The sequence below is a fragment of the Caloenas nicobarica genome, chromosome 1 (assembly GCF_036013445.1).
Source record: "Caloenas nicobarica isolate bCalNic1 chromosome 1, bCalNic1.hap1, whole genome shotgun sequence".
NCBI lineage: Eukaryota > Metazoa > Chordata > Aves > Columbiformes > Columbidae > Caloenas > Caloenas nicobarica.
Window position 1 is genome coordinate 80,715,130 of NC_088245.1, and position 15,849 is coordinate 80,730,978.

The 15,849-nt window shown below is 38.1% G+C and overlaps 1 protein-coding gene across 1 annotated transcript; it reads right to left on the reverse strand.

The window, feature by feature from the left end:
* Positions 1–1,984: 1,984 nt before the first annotated feature.
* IAPP (islet amyloid polypeptide) lies at positions 1,985–4,982 on the reverse strand. The gene is made up of 2 exons (XM_065634951.1): positions 4,903–4,982; positions 1,985–2,174 (listed from the first exon to the last, which is right to left on the reverse strand). Exons 1-2 carry the CDS (start codon positions 4,980–4,982, stop codon positions 1,985–1,987), a joined length of 270 nt encoding a protein of 89 aa, XP_065491023.1.
* Positions 4,983–15,849: the final 10,867 nt, after the last annotated feature.

Here is a 15,849-nt window from a genome sequence, read left to right on the forward strand (position 1 = left end):
ACCAAATAGCAGGAGAGCACTGACAACTGGCTAGACAAGAAGCAGCTAAAGATAAGTGAGACAGATAGTGCCCCTCTGAGCTATTGGTACGTCTCTTACCCTTCTCTGTTGTTCTACTGATTTGGGAGATGAGTAATATTTTTCAGTATTTACTAAATAGGGCAAACATATTAAATAGATGTTAGTATCAAATCCATAAGGTTCAGGAGGACATAAGGCAGAAAATAACGCACACAGTTCCGCTGAACCTGTGCATAGACAGTCTGTGCTTTGTTTTGATTTGTCAAATGGTAGCTTAAAGAGCAAAAGCTGATGTGTGAAGCATTGTATGTATTTCAGGTTGGGATCAGCCTAGGAACTGACATCCACCCACAGTGAAGACTCCACCTCGTTGCTCCTCTGTACAAACAAGGTTACAGTGACACTTCAGGCCTACCCTGTCACCTTCTAGTTTATTTTCTGAAAAGTAAATATCCTAGCTGTAAAACAAATGAAGCCACAATGGGTGTATCATACACCTTGTCTCAAAAGTAACTTGAATGTAAAACATTTCAAGGCAGCAGAAATATTAGTTAAGTTTAATACCATCTGAGTGGTTTTCTCAATAAAATTCAGAATAAATACCAATAGAACATTAATGATGGTTGAAACTTTCCTCAACAAAGAGAGTAATCAGTAACACTTTTACAGCAGAAATTCTGTGCAATAATTTTTATTCCCATGTACTATTTGTGAAATGGAGGGAATTTGCGATTTAACATTAAACTTAGCAAAAATGTTCATATTTTGAGGCATACTTTGTAACAGAAACCAATCAACCAAAGGCAACTATTAAGAGTTCATTTGCTTCTCCAGCACTGAGCTTCTGATGAATGTTTTTCATATTTGGACAATAATGTTTTTCAGATGATAGTGAACTCTTGACTGAGAAAATGATGGATAATGCAACCATGGCTGTTATAGAGGATGTCATCTCTATGAAAGTTTTCTTAACAATTTAAAAGAACAGACATGTTTATTAAGTTTGCACTGATACTGGCTTGAGGTAGGAGAAATTAACACCATCAAATTACCATTAAGATCTGCTGATCTCTAAACTAGTTTTCTTGGATTTTGGTAGCAATGTAAGTATGCCAGTTGGCAAATTTACCCTGTCTCTGTGATATGTTTTGATGTTTGAACTGCTCTTTTTTTTTAATTTGTTTTTATTTCTCTTCCCTTTGTTACTCTAGCTCAAGCAAAGGAATATACCCAAGGACAGGTGTTTCTGCCAGCTTGTTAACTGAGTTTTCTTATATTAATATTTAAAAGCACTTATGTTCATTATGCTTACATTTTACTGATCTTAAAGTAAGAACTGTAAATTCTTAAAATCCCATACACTGTACGTCTGGAAACCTGTGCTGCAAGACCACTTCTACTTGCGCAGTCCATGTTGAGGTGGAAAGAGACCAGTCAATTAACTGGTATAATCATATGCTTGATGCAGCCATCTTATCTATTTGTTCCTTCAGTGTGCAAAATAAGACACTGTAGGTGTTTCAAAACCAAAAGATTCATCTGTTCTACTTTCATTAGGACTTCTGCTAGCATTCAGATTTTTGTTGGTCTTAATTAAAATAATTTCTTTCTCTTACCGAACTGCAACTATAGACATACACATCATGGTTATCATTTTCATCCTTTTAATAACAATAAAAAAACCCTGTTGCAATTACTTTTCCATTTATTATTGTGATAGTTATCTTTATTTTTTTACAAAGGAATTAGACAAGCAGGATTCTGGAGTTCTTAATGGAGTCAAAACAATAGCCTATGCACGTCATTGTACATGCATAGTGAAAAGATGAACATAAATCACATACCCACACATACACACAGAAAACAAGGCACTATTAAGACTGTACAAATAATAAATGACCAAGAGGTTATTGATACATTAAAAACTAAGCTCTTACTGAAGCTCAGTATTCATTTTAATACTTTAAAGCTGTGCATTGTTTTGGGGTTCTCTGCTTAAAAGCCCAACTGTGTCCCTCTTTCCATATGTATTGGACCCCACATTTGTAGGTGAATAAATTGCTCCGATGTTGTTGCTGGAACGAACTAAAAAGTCAGCCAAGCGTTGTGTCACACATGTAGCGGTGTTGCATTTCCGTTTCTCCAGGTGGTGACTACTAAGGTAACACAAAAAGAGCCAAGATTAAGTCAAATGATGAGCAATCAAGTGTGCCACTTCTAATAGGCATATGGGCTGTGCTAATGTGGGAGTTCTTTTAATATGTGCACAAATACAGGAACATTACAATCTTCCTACCACCTACTTTGTGCCTGAAAAAAATCTTGCGCTGTATGCTATTATCAGTTTTAATGATGGGAGTTATTTTAATTCAAAGACCTTAACAGTCATGTGTCATTTTTATTGATATTCTGCATAGCAGTTTATGACATCTAGAAAACCTGTAATGATAGTATTGTTAAGACAGTAAGTGAAAACAATGACTAAATGTTTAGCTTTAAGCCAAACTTCTAAATCTATTTAGAGCTCTTGCTGATATCATGAGGATTACTAACATGATGACAATCACTAACATCATTTAGTTCTCTTGTTCCCACAGAGTCACATCCTGCTCTCACTGAAGTAAACAGTAATTTTCCAGTCCACACCAAGTGGATTGAGCCCAGACACTCTTTCTCCGAACTGCACCACATATCGTGAGAGGTGGCAGGCATTGCCAACTTCTCCTGACTTCAGTACCACTCAGGATTTTGCTCTGTCTAAAATCTCTACAGAACTGAAAAGCAGCCACATCTTTGTTCAAACACCAGCAACTTGAAAGTGGTGTTGTGGCAGGAGATGATAATTTGCTGGATGAGACTTTAAAGAGTGTCTATGGAAGAATCAATATCTAAAAAGAACATTTTATGGTCTGAACCAACAGACCATTTACAGAACTCTCTGTAGAACTAATGTAGCATGTTATTTATTTATTTCTTTTTAATCAGTTTCTTCAGACGGAAATGCTTGCTGAGATTGCATATTGAGTTATTGTTAATTTTCTTGGATTTCTTCATGTTGATGTGGCATGAGGTAGACAACAGTTTGCAGCAAAAACTTACTGTGAAGAGTGACAATTTCCTAGTTTCCAACTCTGAGCAGTTACCAATAAGTACATTTTCCTATTTCTTGATTAAATCTGTTATCTAAAATGTTATCTATTATTTTAGAAATATTTGTATTAATCTAAGAATCCAAATGTGTAGCAATTGTGAGAGAAATGTCTATATTATACTGGTTCTTCATTGGCTAACAGTCAGCAATTTCTAAGCATTTAATATTTTAAATATGTAATTGTATTTAAAGGAAATGGTTGGATAGGTCTTGATATAGCTTCTCTTAGGTTTCCATGGGTATTTCTATTGATTTAAAAAGAGTTTAATCAAGCCTTTAAACTATGAGGTTCGAACAGCAACTGGTTCTCATGGAAATCCTGATTTCTTTGTGACGGCAGAATTCTCTTTTTTGTTAAGGGTGCAAAGTCAGGCCCTGACGCTCCAAGTCTAAACCTCCAATCCTTACAGGAAGCTACTAGGTTTCTAGCTGATGTCTAGCCTGACTGAACCCATGATACCTGTTAGCTCTCTGAGCTGTAGCCTTTAATTGAATATGTGCTTCAATGAGACAGTTCACCCAGGAAGAGGTTGTAAACCAAGGCCTCAGAAAAGCAGATAAGGCATACCACACTCATAAAGGTGGTGCCTTATGTCTGAGTATTACATTTTTTAAAAAAAGTAATAGGTGTAAAAATGTGGGAACTTAGTCTCCATTATCAAAATATTTTGGGAGATAACCAAATTGTCATATAACATTTTTTTATACAAATTTGGAGAGAAAAGAATAAGCAACTATACAGACACATGTATTAACTGAATCTATGTGTAACAGAATTGTCATTGAAAGAAATTCACTCAAAAGCCCGATAAACAGAATAGTTCAGTGCTGTTTATCTGTTAGTACAAATTGCAAATACTTTTCGAAATGCTATTTTATTCATTTAAAAAGTTACCTGAAATTGGATTTATAGATTTGTAAACATAATGCATTTCAGACTCATTAAATTTTATCAAAGCCAATGGCTTATTTTCCTTCTTCCCGTGATTAAATTGATATTTAACTCTGTAATGAAGTATTACTTACTTACAGGAAATAGTTAGGTTTAAAAATAATTCAACTCTAGCAGAGCATCAGTGTTATTAAGAAGGGTATTTTTTTTTCCTTTAGGCTTGGAAATGTGACAAATTTAAATAAGAAAGCCCTTTTAAAAGACTCATTTATTCTTAAGGTAATGTATTTGTAGCCTTTCTCATTTATGAAAGCACTATAATTGTAAAGTAGTTAAATGATTTGCAACATTTTTTTCTGTGTATTTCACTTTCTACCCTGAATGCTTTGGTCTTTATGCTTGCAGAATGGCTCTATTTATAAGAAGAAGGATATTTCAAGCTCTTTTTGAGAATAAACAACAGGCACAGAGTCTCAAGTAACAGAATATCACTGACATGAAGTTTACTTCATAATTTAATCCTAACTGATACGACTAGAAGAAACAAACAAAATCAATACCTTTTTGTTTTTGCTGCTGTTTGTTCTGGCACTTCCTCATTAAGTCTTGAGAGTGTATTCCGTGACATTGCTGGCAATATCCATCCTTGTCTCCTGGAAGTACCATCAGATAGATCATCAGCCACAGACAGTAATCTCTAAACAACAAAATACCTTGTGAAATTGAATAGTTCTATTTTTGCTGATATTATCTGAGACATGAAAGCAAAAGCAATTCATGCAATAATCTGAACATGTTTTCCCCTAAAAAGAAATAAATATGATTTTTTATTACTCACTTCTCAATAGGTGTAGATTCCAAACAGCTCAGAGTGACAGAAAGTGCAATGAAGAAAATTGACAGCTTTAGGTTGCACATCTTTGCTTCCAAAGTTTCTGAAAAGAATAATGGTTCAAAACTGAAAGCAAACCCAAATACTCTTCAGTATATCCTATTACTGATGCCCAGTGAGTCCTAAATCAGCAGCAGCTAGTCTTTTTCACAGGCTAGAGTAAAAAAATGATCCCCCTAAGTTAAGTGACACAACACGGTTTCAGACAGATAGCTCTCAACAGTAAATGTTCATTTTCCACCTAGTAGTTTCGGTTCTTTCCCATATCTCCAGTTTGCAATTCCTGACATGTCCTAATCTCAAACTCTGGTCCCAGGTGTAATTTATCTTGAAGTTATCTTAGCCCGTTCCTGAAAAATGCTGTTGATTAATAATGAGAAACATTGTGCTTTCCTGAAAGCACATCTGTTGCACTGCATCTTAAGTAAGAAAAAAAGGGAAATTGTTTACCTTTCAGTGGTCAGGTAGCTAACTGAAGAAGCACTCCAGTGTTAGCAAGAATGGTGCATGCAACAATTCCACGCTTGCATCTGGCTCTGGAGTATCCCTTTTCCCCCTTTCCTTGCTGACAAGTAATACGGCTCTTATATACCCTTCACACCTTTCTCAGCTCTGACATCAGGCAGCGCAGAGAGACTGTCATTAATTCCCATCCCTATAGATAGAAAGTACCCCAGAGAGAAGCAGAGGCAGATAGGTCACTGTTACATTAGCACATTGGTAAATATTAACCTGGTATATTCAGGGTGCCGTCGTGAAGATGCTGCAATAGCATATTGCACATCAGAACTGTAGCCTCAGTCTTACAGTTCTGATAAGATGCTGAGGTAATATTCCCTGGGGGTGTTTTCAAGGGCTAAATAAAGTAACAAAAGTTATAAAGAAAGGCAGATTAAATGAAACACCAGATCACCAGTAACTGAAATAGAAGGAAACAGATATCTTGGAAAAGAGAAAAAAGTTAAAGTTGTGGAGGTTTGCTGCAGAAGTATATAACGATCAAAACAGAAAAAAAAATGTTTGAAGAGATAAAAGCTGTATGACAAATAAGAAGAGAGTGAAAATTATTTAAATTGACAGATAGGGTGATCATTCAGGGTAACAAGGTAGAAATCATGTACATTTTTCAGCAAAGTATAAATATGAATGAAAATTCTATCATTATTAATGTAAACTCTTATGTTTTACTAACACTGTTAGCTTCTCTGTCATGCATGAAAATCGTGTCAATTAATATTCTTAAGAAGGCAAAGACTAGGATTAAAAAGCTAAGAAATGCCAGAATTAAGGCTGTTTGCACAATTTTATTTCTCTAGTGTGCACAGAGTATGGCTCGGAGAAAAGTACATAGCTTTTAATAGAATAAATTCACTGTTAGTAAATTACCTGATTGCAGACAGATTTCCAAGGCTACAGGTTAGAACTATTTTTTCCTGATTTCAGTGGGAATTAGGCAAAGCACTTTTTCCCCCCCCGGCCCTGTCTTATTAGTCGTCTTTAGGTGACTAAAAGCCTTTAGAAAACAGGTCTTTCATTTATTTATGGAGGTTCAGATGCTGACTCAAAAGCTCAGGCAAAGTTGTCTGCGATAAGAAGTTATCATATGTATCTTCCATATCCCCACAGAACATTAGTTAGTTCATAACTGCTTCAATTCCAAGTACCGGAAGCCACCTCCTTTGCCAGTTTTTCACTGAAATGGTTAAAATTCTAGTGCTGTCTCTCTTCAGGCATCTGTGCTGCATGAGCTGAATACAGTAGGAATATTTAGCTGGGATAGTAGCCTCTTAACCTGATACAATATCTAGTCTGCCAGTAAGATCCTAGCAAGTGACACAATGTGCTTTTTTTTTTTTTTTTTTTTTTAAATGAGATGCTGCTTCTGGATATTTTCCTCTCTGTTTTTAATGATACAATCATATGCTTCTTTTTTCCCCCAGCTTCCTGTCATCTTTCCCTGGATGGACAGTCTCAGTGCAATAGAAGTATGTATAGAGTTGTTTTATCTTCACCTTAACAGTATGTTCTCTGCAACATCTGAAACAAGTTTATCCCTCCGAAGAGTCTTCTGTTATTATTTTCATTGTAGCATTTGCCTACAATGAAATAACATCCTGGTGTTATTTTCACTGCAGCACTTCCAGTCCCCTGAAATGACGGCATGATTAGATCCACTTTAGAGAGATAGAATTATGCTAAAAAAACAATTATGCAAACAATCCAGCTGTTGATTGACATCCGCCAAAATTCACAGCTTGAATCTTGAACTTGAATGCCTTGGTACGCTTCTTCTGGGGTGGGAAGAGATCTGGGTGACACTTACACTCAGTAGTGCTGAATGTGCTGAGCTCTTGTGAAAGGGCAAGCTCATGTTGTTTCATCTCCTAAGCAGCACTGGATAGATCAGAGGTAGTTTGCATGTGGGATGTTAGGAGATTGGACTGGATGTTCGGAATCCGTTGAATTTTAAGTCATCTAAGAGAATGGTTGTTATGTCAAGCTGGAATCAAGCTACAGGTTGGCATAAGAAAAGTGAAACAGGCTTTTCAAAGAAATATTGGTAAGAAATCCTAATTCCAGCTGTCCTGCCAGTGGCCTTGGGGGGCCTCTAATGCCTTGAGGGAAGAAGAGAAAGGCTGATTCTTCAGTGCATTGTAAAAATAAAACTGGGCTCATGATGTTCCAGGACAATTTTCTATGTCCCGACCCACCTTACGGCAGAGTCAGCGAGAAGTCTATCCAGCTATTATTCAAATGTAATGTTAACAAAATCAAGGCATTATTGCTCCTCTTAAAAGCTCTCTTAAGCAGAACTAGTGTTTTCTTACACAAACAAGAGCGAAATATGAGATCATGGAATCTCTCTGACAGCAGAACTATTCATAATTCAAATTTCAAGAACCTGGCACTAAGTACTGTGCAATTAGCACCATTCAATGAAGCAGTTAGAAAACTATTTTTGTCACTGACAAATTTCCTTAACATTGATCTTAGAAAAAACCCTTAGTTATTGTGCATAACAAATGTTAGCAGCCTAAGGAAGAAATCAAATATTCTCAGTAAAGAAATCCATGACCAATTCTATCCTGAGTAGTTACATGGTAATTTTACATGTTTATACTGGTGTGTAAGTCCATATGAAAAGATTTGCCTGAAGTATTGTGCCTATATGAAGGTTAGGGGACACTAGGGCTGAGGTTTACAAAGAATCCAAAAAACATGGTATGCCAATGCCCCGGTTCCTTCTGGAAACTACTAACATAAATGTGTTGACCTGCAAGATGGGGAGCATGCTCTACACCGTGTTGCACTGGCAGCAGAGGAACAGGGAACCAGTCTCGTTTCAAGTGTTTGCTGCTGTTGTGTGCTGGAGAGTGGGATTTATCTAACCAGATGTGAGATGAATAGAGAGACCATTCTAGTGCCTGTTTCTAATGTCAAAGTCTAAAATAGCTCAGGTGATTTGTGTCTGTTCCTCCTTGGGTCACTCATAGAATCACAGAATCACAGGATGTTAGGGACCGGAAGGGACCTCAAAAGATCATCTAGTCCAATCCCCCTGCCAGAGCAGGAACAACCAGATGAGGTTACACAGGAAGGCGTCCAGGCGGGTTTTGAATGTCTCCAGAGAAGGAGAATCCACAACCTCCCTGGGCAGCCTGTTCCAGTGCTCCGTCACCCTCACCGGGAAGAAGTTTCTTCTCAAATTTAAGTGGAACCTCCTGTGTTCCAGTATATACCCATTGCCCCTTATCTTATCATTGGTTGTCACCACGCCCTGGTGAGACCACATCTGGAATATTGTGTCCAGTTCTGGGCCCCTCAGTTCAAAAAGGACAGGGAGCTGCTTGAGAGAGTCCAGCACAAAGCCACGAGGATGATTAAGGGAGTGGAGTATCTCCCTTATGAGGAAAGGCTGAGGGAGCTGGGTCTCTTTAGCTTGGAGAAGAGGAGACTGAGGGGTGACCTCATTAATGTTTATAAATATGTAAAGGGTGAGTGTCATGAGGATGGAGCCAGGCTCTTCTCGGTGACAACCAATGATAAGACAAGGGGCAATGGGTGCAAACTGGAACACAGGAGGTTCCACTTAAATATGAGAAGAAACTTCTTCTCAGTGAGGGTGACAGAACACTGGAACAGGCTGCCCAGGGCGGTTGTGGATTCTCGTTCTCTGGAGACATTCAAAACCCGCCTGGACGCCTTCCTGTGTAACCTCATCTGGGTGTTCCTGCTCTGGCAGGGGGATTGGACTGGATGATCTTTCGAGGTCCCTTCCAATCGCTGCCATTCTGTGATTCTGTGATAAGGAAGAAATCACTATGAGGATGGTGAGACACTGGAACAGCTTACCCTGAGAAGCTGTGGATGCCCCATCCTTGGAAGTGTTCAAGGCCAGGCTGGTTGGGGCTTTGAGCAACCTGGTCTAGTGGAAGGTGTCACTGCTCATGGCAGAGGGGTTAGACTGGATGATCTTTGAAGATCCCTTCCAGAAGGTGTTTGCAGGACTAGGCAAAGAAGGGCTAGAAATTTTTGGAAGACTGAAACAACTGAAAGTTTGTCAAGGGGCAATGGGTATAAACTGGAACACAGGAGGTTCCACTTAAATATGAGAAGAAACTTCTTCCTGGTGAGGGTAACAGAACACTGGAACAGGCTGCCCAGGAAGGTTGTGGAATCTGCCTTCTTTTCAATTTCTGAGTTCCACATTTGCTTAATAACATTAATAACACACATTAAGACTTTTGGTAATGGATGTCTCTTTCCCATTTATGAGAGTGACAAAAAGCCATATTACCTGTTGCATGCACTTTACCAGATGCTGTTCTATTGTACAAGGTAGTTGTCTCCAGTAAATTACATTGTTGCTCAGTTACCAGGAACTAGTGTGAATAACTCATTGTTTCGTTTGCCTGTTGCATCAAAACCGAAAAGGAAAAGCTGTAGGCATTAATCTGAAATAAGCTTATTTCAATTTTTTGAATAAACCAGAAATCATACAAACAACAGCATTAATATGTGACAGTGTACCTATTACCAGTAATGAAACAAAATGGTCCGTGTGTCACTGCTTGTAGCTGTTACATGTGCTGAGCAGAATGTTTCATGTGATCTGACGAAATTGTTTAATTTTTATGACAATTTTATTAGCCTTTGATTCCTTTTAGGTAAGTCTGAATCAGGCTCTGAAACAAAAGCAAAGTATAAAAAAAGGTTTCATTGACATTGTCAGTACCTCTGAAAAAGTCTAAGTGCCTTGTGTTCAAATGGCCAAATCTGAAATTAGAGGAGTAAATCAAGTGCCTAAACTTAGTTTTATGCTATCATTTTAGATGTCCTAGGATATCCAGGACTGACATGCATGAACCTGGCTAGTAGGACACTGTTGTAGCAACTGCAGACTAAGTGGAACATCAGAGGGAGTCTAAAATTACACTAGACACCTATGATTAGGAACCTGGATTGCTCCCTAAGTTTTTACATTTGGATGCCAAAGTCTGAAAAAATTGTCTATGATGCTCTCTTCCCAGTATTTTTCGCTTGGTACCACGTTGATGAATACTACGATGTTTGTATTTTCTGGTGCGTGGAGTTGCAACTTGCTACTGTTATCACAAGCTATGTGTGTTTGCTTTGTTCAAGTATTGTTTTATCAAATATGCTTTTCTAGCACAACTTCCTTTGTTACTTTTATTTGGTGTGGGCCATTCCAGCACTGATAAAAACTCAAAAAGCTCTTCTTGTTGATCCCAAAACTGATGTTAATCCTGTGGAAGTAATGCAGAAGAAGGAGCAGAAGGTATCTTAAGGATATCTTAAATCTGGCTTTTATGATGTATTACGCTACTGAGCTCACGCCATTGGTGGAACAGTGGTGTAGCCTCACAGAGCTGCTGCAAATGATTGCTTGGAGAATGATCTCAGCAGAGTTTGTGCTGAATCAGCTCCTGTAGCTGAGACACTCCCAAGCAAGAGGAATGAACCCCATGTTTAGATCAGCAGAGTCAGAGTTGACAGCACAGTGGATTGATGAGTTATAGTTCCTAATGCCATTCCTACTTACAGTTTATAGAGCTTTATTTGCCTGATGTCTACTGGCTTGCATCCAACAATTTACCTTTGAATACAACAGAAGGTTTAAATTCTTGTTTTTCTTTTTCCCTGTCTCTGCAACCTGCTTCCAGAAGTATAAGCAGAAGCAGAACTCTCCTTTGGTTACCAATGTCACTTACAAGGGCTCTAGACAGTGCTAATGGTAACTAAATAAGATGAACTAGTACCACAATTCTTTCTTTATGGTAACCTAAGGCATCCATTCCTTCCTGCTATGGTCATTCTCTAAAATCACTGTCTATAAGAATTCATCTATGAACAGGTATTCAGCTTTCAGATATACTCCTGTAATATATACAAACCACTACTACAATAGTATATGGAGTCCTATAACATGTGGACTTGTGTATCTTAAAGCAGAACAAATAATTTTGCTAAAAGGAAGTCTGTGCGCTTTCTTGGAGTATCTCCTTACAGTCAGTGCGTTGTAAATTTGCATCCTGGCTCACAGCATAGGTCTCCTTACTGAGGAGTCCAGGGTGACTATGTTGCTGCCGAATGTGCAGATTGAGGTCTCCCTGAATGCTCCTGTAAGGGAAAAAAGACATTAAAGAATTAGGTCTGTGTAGAAGTTTCTGATTTACTAAGTGTAACTGTGAGAACTCTCCACCCCCTCTTCCCCACCCCAACATTTTCTAAAAAGCACAGACTTCTGTAGAAGATACAGTGAGACCAGGAACCACGCTCCATGCTCCCCAGACTTATTTCAGTGGAGATGAATCGCTAGTCAGTACAGACCAAATGGAACCATTCACCGGCAAGAGAAAGTGCTGGTTTTCAAAATAGATCTACACAGAATCACGTATATATAAATATATATATAGAGAGAGATATATATACATAAAATCTACACAGCCCTTCCTACCTGATCCAGTGCATAAGTTTTAACTAAGTTTTCTTTTAAACTATCTGACTTTCAGTAATCAGTCTTTTTTTTTTTTCTTTCTTCTTCTTTTTTTTCCCCTCTGCAAACTGCAGCAGGAGAATGACAACCTGGCTTTGTCTTGAAACACTCTGAGTCTTTTAGATGATGCTGTCTTGACAGCTCTGCTATTAATAGTGGCATTTACTCTGCTGTTTAAAAAGAGGAGTTGTGCTGAACTAAGAATCAGTCATATTCGTAATAATTTTTCACTAAGGGCAAATGCAGTGTACTAGTTTACGTAGGAAGATTCACATTGACAATACCATAAAACATAAATTAACTTACTAACGGTATGTTGGCTCATGTGGCTGCAAAATAAGGTAGCCCTTCAAAGAGAAGTGCAGTAGGGCTGCATTTGCCTGTGTACCTGGAGCTTCCGCTCAGATGTTTCACAACTTTTAGGACTGAGCTGTCTTATAAGAGATCCCTACGTAAAGTGTACCTAGAAAGGCCAGGAGTATCACCTTTAACCATTTTCTTGTAACCAGTATCTAGCCCGATGATATCTCTGCACACAAAGCATATTATCACACACCAAAAAACCTGGGGACTTGATGGATAGCAAAAGTGAAATGCTATCAGGTTACATAAACCACTGATTGATGAATCATAGTTAATGTCATTTTTTTAGAGGAAAAGACTCCAGAGAGACTTTGAAGCCTTTGAACTGCCAGTCAACCTGCAGTACATTTATTTCTTTAACTTTTCTTGAAGTATGTTCATGAGACAATATACCTTGTTAGTGGATAGCTGACGACCCGAACACACAACAAATCCCTTTGTACTTTAAAAATGAGGTACCACCCAGAAGTATATAATTAGGTTTTCAACTTCTTTTTTTACATAGGTAATTTTTTTTGAGAAGCTGTTTTGACAATTGGAACATTTATGTTTTCTAACATTTAAAAATAGAATTTTGTGTAACAGAATGTCTTCCAACCTTGTGGCAAATTTTGCAAAGAATAGAGAATTGTATGTCTTCATAAAGTTTGCCACAAGGCTGGAAAATATGAACCTGGGTAGTCAAACTAAATCTGGATTCAGGCTCAAAATGAGCAGAAGGTCTCATGCCTCTCTGTATTTCTGCATATACAAAGATAAACACCACTGTACATTTTTGTTAAATGCAGATGGGTGCTTCCCCACCTGGCTTGTGTAGATCAAGCTCTTACCTATTAGTCTTTTCATTGGTCAGTATAAGGAGACCTTGTGACTCCCCATGTTTTACCTCAGTCTGGTATAATCACTGCCAGAATAAATACATTTTTTAGTAGAACAGGGCCAGTTAAATTATTACATCTTTCTTTATTTTGCATCCTTCCTCTCTGTTTTCTGAGAGAGTAGGTTCCCAAAATACCTTCAGAGGGGTTTTTGGCTTTGTGCAGATGTTGTGACCTCTATGAGCAGCTGAAAGGAGAGAAAATATTGTGAGTCTGTCTTTTGAGGTTTCTAGACTCAGTTTTGCTGGTCTGTTTGAAGGTTTAACTTTGCAGTGAAGCTTTTAGAGTGCATAGCCAGACCAGGGCACAAACCTGAGAAGAAAATCCTGTGTTGTCCTTGTTAGAAATTCTCTCCATTAGCCTCCATTTGACCGGGAGCTGCATGGCTTTTCAACTATCACAGCTCTGCACAGCCACCATCCCGATCAATACTAGGGAGGGGTAAAATTTTAAGCTCCCTTGTGTCTCCTGATAAGCCTGCAGTACAGAAGGAGATCTCAGGAGATACAGCTGAGAAAGAAAATGCTTTTAAACATTGCTTGGATTGCAGTTCAGCTCTGAACTGATGGGGGAAATCACAGTGAACCTAATCTGTGTCATGACCTCCTTATCTGGGTTGCCATGCTATGTCCTGTGGGATGTGCTGGTTGCTGTAGTGCTCAGTTCTGTGGAGACATAGCTCATCTTTCCAGCCTTTACTGAATTAGTTACATTTGTGGTTGTTTACAACTGCAGTGCTGGGAAAGAGCTACTTAGTCCTCAGTGTTTCCAAAATCGTGTATTTAGAGGGAGGCCAGAAGTGACTTCTGTATTTTTGGTACATAACTCATCATTACGTATAACGTTTAGACTAGGGCCAATAATTGTACATCAGCTCTGCATTTTTTACTGAGAACTTCTACTGATTTCCCTAAGAACACCATTTATCCATTTGAATTTCCTGTGAGCTTGCACAAGCAATTGTAAAGGAGTCCTGACCTTAGGGTGGGAGCTGCTGGATGACAGGCTTTTTTCTTCCTTGGCCAAGATGAGTAGATCTAGAATGACATAAGGAGAGATAACCAGGACAGGTGTCATCTGACCTGATTTTTATCTGTCTGAAAGTTAGTTATCTAGACTAAGCTAGCTCTCTAGACTTACAAATCAAAGCGAAGAAAGAAGCACCTCCAGAGACTGTTTCCTCCCACTTATTTTAGACAGCTGACTTGAGATGGGATAAATTACTCTCTGGAAATACCAGACTCTTTCTAATACCTATTGTGAGACTCTAGATGAGGATTGTCAAGAAATCTACTTACTGAGAATAGGGTATATCTCATTTTATACAAATACTTGACTCTCTCAAGGTGTTTTCCTTATATTGAAGCACTAGAATGTTTAGAGTATCCCTCAAACAAAATCTATCCAGACAGAAAAAGCTCCTCTAGTCTCAGTGTCTCAAGTGGTGGCCTGATAATGCAGGAAGGGGAGAATATGATGCAAATATGGCCTTTAGAAGAAATCACCTAAACACATCCAAACACTGAAAATTCACAGAAGTCACTAAAGTGCCCAGATATGGGCCTTACAGGTGTATTCATTCAGGCATTCTTTTATGCACACAGACCACACAAGTAGGCCACAATTACCTACTTTAAAATTGAGAACACACACTTACTCTAAAATTACTCTAAAAATGTTTCTCCAATTCAGCTTCCAAAAAGCCTGGGGAAAAAAACCCAAACCAAACCACACCACCAAAAAACCACAACAAAACTACCCAGCACTCTCTGGCAGCTAAAAACGAAAAGAAATGTATTTTCAGTCTAATATATTTCTCTGGGAAAACACTATTTTCATAGAAATAATTTCTTTCATTATCCCCGTAAAAAGCCTTTTTCCTTCCTCCAGGACTGTGGAACCAAATGTTTGGATACCAGCCGTTGTTCATTTCTAAGCAGAAGTATCTAAGACACTTTCTCCATGAAATAAAGATTGATGTAATTCCAATAGTACTTCCTTTCTCATGTTGCTACAGAAAAACAGAACGCCAGAGCGGTTTTGGAATGCAGACAGTCCTTGGGAAAACTCTTGTTAGTGTGTTTGTTTTTATCTGTGTCTCTGTGTCTGAGGAAACATGCCTTTGAAACATTTACTTCTTCATTTTGCTTTTAAAGAGAAACTCAGTTCATACTTAAGCACACCAGTAAGTGAAATTCTTTTGACTTCTGTGAATGTTCAGCACATCAATTCATACTTTAGGGCACCTTGCTAATATAAATTGACCAAAATTGAGTGTTATGTATAAGAGTAAATCTTTTATAATCAGTCATGTGAATCTTTGGAAATAGGTGTTTAAATCTCAAAAGTCAGTTGAGATAAGCCGATGCACACAGTGACTAAAACCATCATCCTGAAGAGGTACTTCAGCTTTTATAACTATGATTTTGGTTTTTTTTCTTCTTCCCCCTTCATCATTTTTTATTTTCAAGAGGAAAGAGGGCACTTATTTGTCTTCAGTTTCTAAAATGTATGTTATTGATGATGAAGTTTAAAAGCAAAGTTGTCTAAAGTGGAGCTAGAAAATCATATGATAGCAGGCACAAACTATAAATCAGTTAAACTGCCACCTGGGTTATTTTTTTCTGGTATGGA

What these genes read in the sequence shown, in the direction of transcription:
- IAPP (XM_065634951.1), bottom strand. Translation starts at nt 4,982, where the DNA reads ATGTGCAACCTAAAGCTGTCAATTTTCTTCATTGCACTTTCTGTCACT. An exon ending in GAATCTACACCTATTGAGAA is followed by an intron (nt 2,175 to 4,902) that starts GTGAGTAATAAA and finishes TTACCTTAGTAG; the next exon opens with TCACCACCTGGAGAAACGGA.